The 7,405-nt window shown below is 36.5% G+C and overlaps 1 protein-coding gene across 2 annotated transcripts in view; it reads right to left on the bottom strand.

The window, feature by feature from the left end:
- Window positions 1-355: 355 nt before the first annotated feature.
- opn7b (opsin 7, group member b) overlaps window positions 356-7,405 on the bottom strand; it is a 102,439-nt gene continuing 95,389 nt past the window's right edge. For both annotated transcript variants that reach the window (XM_059333940.1, XM_059333941.1), the window contains 2 exons: window positions 3,114-3,448; window positions 356-2,026 (listed from right to left, as the gene is read on the bottom strand). In XM_059333940.1, the coding sequence (XP_059189923.1) occupies window positions 1,526-2,026; window positions 3,114-3,448 (836 nt within the window). In that variant the 3' untranslated portion in view covers window positions 356-1,525. The remainder of the gene's footprint in view (window positions 2,027-3,113; window positions 3,449-7,405) is intronic.

Below are 7,405 nucleotides of genomic sequence, written 5' to 3'. Positions count from 1 at the left end.
GTGTTAAGTTATTTGTTTATCCTCAGTCTATAGTCCATATATTTCTGTCACACCTTCTGTTCTGGCTCATTAAACAAAATGTACATTGGCAACACCTCTTTGCAGAAGAATCAATACCAAGGTGTTATCAATACAATTAACACCTGGGTAAATTTTAGGATGTCCATTTTCATTTTTACACGTTTAACCCTTGAGGCACCTTAGGGACCAAACGTGTACATTCAGCTAATTTTTATGTTTTTGATTCTCAATATATCTGTCAGTTTAAAGTCTAATCGTATGAAACTTGGCCAGGATTTATTTTTTATTTTATATTCCAAAATTCCGCTTTTGAAAGTTGTATAGAATAGGAGATACACACAACACTAACACTTTGACCATTAAGGCCCGTTTTGGTCCCATTGACTCCCATTATAAACACATATGTTTGATACACTGTAATCCTGACATAATATAATGTTTTCCCCATGAATCCCTAATAAATCTAAGCCCCTCCTTTCAAAATGCATGGAAAATAGGTTTTAGGTCTGATGACCCCCTCAAACCACCAGGGGCAGCAGAGCTAAATCACATACAATTTCAATGGATGCCTGGTTCTCTTAACTTGCAAAATGCATGGCTATGAAAAGGTTATCAATTGAGTTATCAATTATTGACCTAGTCAAGGCTGTAATAACCTCACCCCAAATATTCCACTTTGCACCTTATTTTTTGAAAATATTGCATATTTTGTGTTTTTGCCCTTGAGAAAATCAGGGTTTCTTATGACAAAAATGGCATTAAAACATAAAACATGAAAAAATAAATACTTTTTTAAAATATCTATGTTAGGTCGGAAGCTGCTAAAAGGTTTGATGCAGTGAAAGTGAAAAAAAAAAAATATATATATATATCACATTTTTATGACACTTGTATAAGAGGGACCGTTTCGGGACCTTAAAGTGTAAAGTGTATGGTAATTTTAGAGACACCTCAAGGTTTAAAGAGGGCCCTTGAGACTGAAATGCATCCTCAGCAACAAGACAGCAACCCTGTCGTCCTTTGACTTTTGGCATGCATTGATAAATACCTATCAAAACAAACACATAATCAAATACAGTATTCATAATAGATACATAAAAATAAAATTAGGGAGTAGAAAGTTTCATTGTCCTCCCACTAAATCCAGCTTGATTTGATTTGCAGCATGACTCCATGGATTATCAGTGTCTTTCACTTCATGTCGATCAGTCAAAGTGACCAGCTAGTTATTGACGAGTTAATTTAACCTGATGGAAGTATTGATGTACACATCTACGGTTGCATGTTGGCTGTTTGGCTCACTTATTTTCTTGTATTGGCTTCTAACTTCACGGTTATTTTTGTTTCGGCAGTATTACATATTTGAGGCACCGGACAAGTTCTTAGTTTGTAAACTTGTCCTTAAAAGTTCGTACACATTTTTCCTTAAATAAATCGTCTTTCACCTCTTTCCCAGCTTTTCTTCCAGTTCATTTTCACCTTCTCTCTGTCTGGTATTGTTTCTCTAAAGGAAATCGCTCTGCATCTCATTGGAGAGTTGACTGACAGCCACCTCATTATGTAGGGATCCTTTAAGTATCCTGGCAGTCTGCTGAGGACTGTATTCTATAAAGTTCTCTCTTTTACCAGCGACTGCTTCAGGGCAGGGACAGTGTCTGCAGGTGCTGTGGTTCTCCGGTAGTCCGTTTGACAACCTGGTTGAGTTGCACTCTTCTTTGTGATGGGATTGTTTGCAAGTTCCTTTCTGAGTCGAGCTGTGCGGACACAAACATCCACAGAGTGTCACCCTGCACAGGGCCACGTCCCGACACAGGGACTTGCGGAAGTTGGGCTTGAAGACCAGATAGACAATCGGGTTGTAAAGGGTGGAGGACTTGGCAAACATGGCTGCCACGGCAAACGCCATAGGAGGGACAGTTGCCGGGTTCCCAAACGCCGCCCACATGGCCACGACGGCATACGGACTCCACGCTGTCAGGAAACCAATGCAAACTGCCACAGAGAGCTGACAGGAGAGAAAATACATCTGTCATGTAAACACACAGGGAACATTTTACAATAACCAACTAAGTGATGTTTATAGATGGTTTATAGAGCAATTATTAACCATTTACAACATCTTTAAATGTTTTTAACCAATTTCTTGAAGGTCTATGAATCATTTAAAAATCATTAACATACTGAATATGGTGTTAAAAATGTTAAAATGAGTGCAACTAAAACTATTTATACACTATTAGTTATAATTTAATTGTTTGTTAATGGTAAAATAACTATGAACTTACATTAATATACCATCTACTTGCCATTTATAAATGATGTAGTTACCTAAACATTACTAAACGATGTGTTTACCATTATAAATGGCCTATATACGGTTTATAAATGATGATTAAACATTAATAAACTATCTCTTTACCATTTATAAATGATGGTTATTGTAAAGTGTTACCACCATTTCAAAATCGTTAACATACTTAATAAAATGTTAAAATGAGTGCAACTAAAACTATTGATAAACTATAAATTTTAGTCTAATTGTTTGTTAATGGTAAAGTAACTATAAACTTACATTAATATACCATCTATTAGCTATTTATAAATTATTTAGTTAGTCAAACATTTATAAGTTATGTATTTATCATTCTAAATGGCCTATATACGGTTTATAAATGATGATTAAACATTATTATCTGTGTTTACCATTTATAAATGAGGGTTGTTGTAAAGTGTAACCGAAATTGGTTAATAACATTTAAAGATTAAATATGTATAGCACTTTGTAAATGGTTAATAATTTGTCTATTAACCATCTATAAACATCACTTAGTTGGTTATTGTAAAGTGTTACCAAGTAACTATAAACTTACATTAATATACCATCTTTTTGCCACTAGTTAATGATTTAGTTAGTCAAACATTAATAAGTTATGTATTTACCATTCTAAATGGTCTATATAGGGTTTATAAATGATGATTGAACATTAATAAACTATCTGTTTACCTTTTATAAATGATGGTTATTGTAAAGTGTTACCAACACATATTTATTTATGACATTTTTTGAATGTTGGAAAGTTTTCTCCATTTACCTTAATGATAAGTGAATGTGCATTGGTGATCTTGTTTTGCGGGGACATGTGCTGCTGCACGGCCTGGCGGGAGCCCCGGACGGTGAGGAGGATGAACGTGTAGGAGAGGAAGATGACGGTGCAGGGCACGATGTAGCAGAAGAAGAAGAGGCAGACGATGTAGCTCATAGCTGCAGAGCCTTTGCTTGGAGCGTGCCAGTCGATGCAGCACGCTGTACCGTAAGGCTCGGCCCCGTACTGGCCCCAGCCCGACAGGGGCCCTACTGCAAATATCCCAGAGTAGCACCAGACCCCAGCGACCAACAGGCAGGCGTGGCAGTAGGAGAACTTGTTACCTGAGGTGAACATAGCAGGGCAGAGACAGGCAGAGGAGGGGAAGTTGGGGGAGTGATTACTGACAGATGAGGACACAGAGCAGGGATGGGCAACTTAAATGCTGAAGGGGGCCACAATTTTTCATCCACACTACCACAGGGCCACATTTATTGCCATTTATATGCCATTCATTTAAGTAATAGAAAGTAGCCCTCAAATTGCTCATCTTCACAAGTATGCTTCTTGCACATCTGCACATTGCACTTTTTGCCTATACCAGGTATTAACTCTCCATTTAGGGGTATTAGCTCTGCAACGAACATGTGTCAGTGATTTTATATATGCGATTGGCGTTTCTTTGACTGTGTTTTATCAGACTTTTATTGGGTTTTATTCTGTTATCATTGTTTACCTTGTCTTGTGTGTCCTGCTGCAAAAACAAATCTCCCTTCAAGGGACTAATAAAGTGATTCTGATTCTGATTCTGACATATAGGACCGTGCACTTAACCAGATATGATGAAACTGCAATTTTAAATATGTTTACAGTGCAGTAACTTAACATATTTCATGTTCAAATGCATGTGTAACAGTATAAATAACCATAATAAAAATAACCACTTACTGTGATTTCTTTTTTTTCAGTGCAAGAACAGCAGACCAACATTAATTGCAGTAATTTTGTGCATTTTTACACTGCACTTTTAAGATTTCATGCTCAAATGCATGTAGTTGTACTGAGGGCCACTTCAAGTGAGGGTGCGGGCCGTATGCGGACCCCGGGCCTCCAGTTGCCCATCCCTGACATAGAGGAAGGATACAGAAACAACAGCATAGCAACAATATGCTACTGAAGCATATTAAGTCTGGTTACCTGATGCTGGTAACAGAGTGAGGAGGAGGAGGACAGGAGGAGAAGTGGGATCATAGCGTACAATAAGTAATTCATAGGAAATTTACCGATATGTTTGACAAGAAAAACACATATAAAATTCAGATGCATCCATTTGATCTTGTTTTCCAGCTAATGCAAATTTTTGGATATGGCCTCAGGCACATTAGATGACATGGCCTACGGCAGAAGTCGGCAACCTTTACTAACAGAAGGAGCCGTTGCCGGCCAAAATAAGAGAAAAACAGTCAGAATGGAGACGCAAACCTAATTTTGAGCCTTAGAATAAAGATGATGAACGCGTTAAGTAGGGTCATCAACAAATACTCTCAATTCCAATTGAGAATTGTGAAAACAAGCTGAAATTCTATTCATTGAAAAATAAAATAAAAAAGCAGCACTACCATGTCTGCATTGCATTTTCTCCTTTCTGTTTCGAGCACATAAATTAAATGCTGTTGAATGTTGAATATATATATATATATATATACACGTTTAAAATAAGAAATTAACTCTTAAAATACATCTTTTTTTTTTTTTATCTTGGTAAGTAACAAATCATTTGCAGTGCACTCTGCTTCCCTCAGATTTAGTGTTTTTACCTTGTTTTTAGACAACCCTTTTTTGCAGTGTGTACAGTCAAATTTGTGTGATATTTTTTATGCACATCACAACTTAAATGAACTTATTTAACATATATTGTATTTATGGTTCATTTCTGTTTATAGTTGCATAATAAGTGGTTGAGCACTCGCTATATAGATAGATAGATAGATAGATAGATAGATAGATAGATAGATAGATAGATAGATAGATAGATAGATAGATAGATAGAAGACTGACTTTATTTATCCCAAGCTGGGAAATTACAGTGTAGCAGCAGAGACAATAACAACACAATTAAATAAAAACAACAACCTAGGCATACTTCAAGCAATAAAATACAATAAAAAATAACTGTCTTAAGAAGGAGTTTGTATTAAGGAGTAGTATTCCAGTGCAGAATAAATATTAATATACAGTATAAAAAAACTGGTGCCGTGAAACAAATAAGGTGCAATGAACAGTGTGCATAAAAAACACATAATTACATTACGATCACATGCCAGAATGTGAATAAGAGGATCCACGGGAAACCCTGAACTTTCTACTGTAATTGATTTAGACGAGGGCTTTTTTAGTAGGAATCAGTGAGGAGGAGAATACAGCGAGCCTTATCTCTGATAGCACACAGCCTTTTCAGCTGGATGTTGGCCCCTCTTACCCTTCAAGCGGGTGAGGGTGATTAAACCCTGTGGCATTTTCTGAACAGTGTGGTGGTGGGTTCGCCATTACAGACGGCCTCTATCTGATGTGAAGCATCCCTCCACTGATCACACTCTCCAGCTCTCCAAGTGGCACATGAAGGATTCAACTTGAGCTCTTTTTTTCCACAGATAGCTGAACTCAATTTCGAACAGAAGCCATCAAACGTGTGCTCTTACATTTTAATTGGGGATGTATCAATCCTTTTTTCTCCAGATACCGATTCTGATACTTCAACCCTGGCTGTGTGATGATACCGACTATCTGTAGATACCAGCTGTCCCTTTCCCCTGCAGAAAAATCTATGAACCGCACTGCACTGACATCATAATTCATCATCGTTCTTTAGGTACAGGGCAGTCTCACTCCCTGGATGTGGACTGTTGGATGAGCCTGAGATTTGCTATATTAGATGGAAGTCTCCTCCCCTTCTCCCATATCTAATTTGCAATGGCACTGTCGCTGTATGCTTGGCTTAGCTGCACCCAAGATGATTGTGAAAGATTTAAAGAAATGCAAACAAGCCCAAGTATTATCCCACTAAACATATCCTCATTTTGCAATTGTCGCTGCACATCAGACAGGCCTCCTTACTGTCTCATTTTAAGTCTCTTCTTAAAACCCACCTCTTCTCGTTGGCTTTTAAGTGTTGATTTTATGTTGATTTTATGATTTTTTTTAATGATTTTTTGTTTTTATTTGTATACATGCATATTTTATTTTGTGCAGGCAGAACATTTTAAATTTTATTTTATTTATTTATTTATAATTTATTTTATCTTATTGCATTTTACTGTTCTATTGTTTACTACATCTCTTTGTATTGTGTTATCTATTTGTTGTTTGTGCAGCACTTTGGAAACCTTGTGTTTGCTAAAATTGTCCTATATAAATAAAGTGGATTGGATTGGATGATTGTGAAAGGTTTAAAGAAATGCAAACAAGCCCAAGTGTTATCCCTCTAAACATGCCCTTGCACATGCCCTCATTTTGCAATTGATGAATGTAAATGTCTCACACTGTGATTGAGGGTTTGACTGTGTTTTGTCAAAGATTATTTCCTCTGTCAAAAAGTGTTTCCCTCCTGCAAAAATACCAGACCAGTAAATGACCAGTGTTTGAAGACTCCGCTGAAGAAAATGCAAACAAAACATTAAGGCAGGGGTCTCAAACTCAAATTACCTGGGGGCCGCTGGAGGCAGCACCAAAATGACCACAAAAAAAGACACAAAATGACAGAAAAAAACTAAATTACTTAAAAAAGACACAACATGACGGAAAAAAAGACACAAAATTACTAAAAAAAAAAAAGACACAAAATGACCAAAAAAATACACAAAATGACCAAAAGATACACAGAATTACCAAAAAATACACAAATTTATCAAAAAAAAAACAGAAAAATTACCCAAAAAAGACACAAATTGACCCAAAAAAAGACACAAAATGACCAAAAAAGACACAAAATGACAGAAAAAAACCAAATTACTTAAAAAAGAAACAAAATGACCAAAAAAAGACACAGAATTACCAAAAAAGGACAAAATTACCAAAAAAAAGACAAAATTACCAACAAAAGTTATTAAAGGGACCTTGCACACACAACACGGTAAAGTATAAAACTCACATTAAACTTTCATATCAAGGTGAGGGCCACAAATATCGTCACGAGGGCCGCAATTGGCCCGTGGGCCGCGAGTTTGAGACCCCTTGCATTAAGGTGTCCTTGTAAATGGCTTCAGTTTTACTTTAATCAATTTTAAATACATACTTAAATGTGT

Source organism: Centropristis striata, chromosome 5, assembly GCF_030273125.1.
Source record: "Centropristis striata isolate RG_2023a ecotype Rhode Island chromosome 5, C.striata_1.0, whole genome shotgun sequence".
Classification (NCBI taxonomy): Eukaryota; Metazoa; Chordata; class Actinopteri; order Perciformes; family Serranidae; genus Centropristis; species Centropristis striata.
The sequence above is the reverse complement of the archived record's forward strand: the minus strand, read 5'-3'. Positions and strand labels throughout refer to the sequence as shown.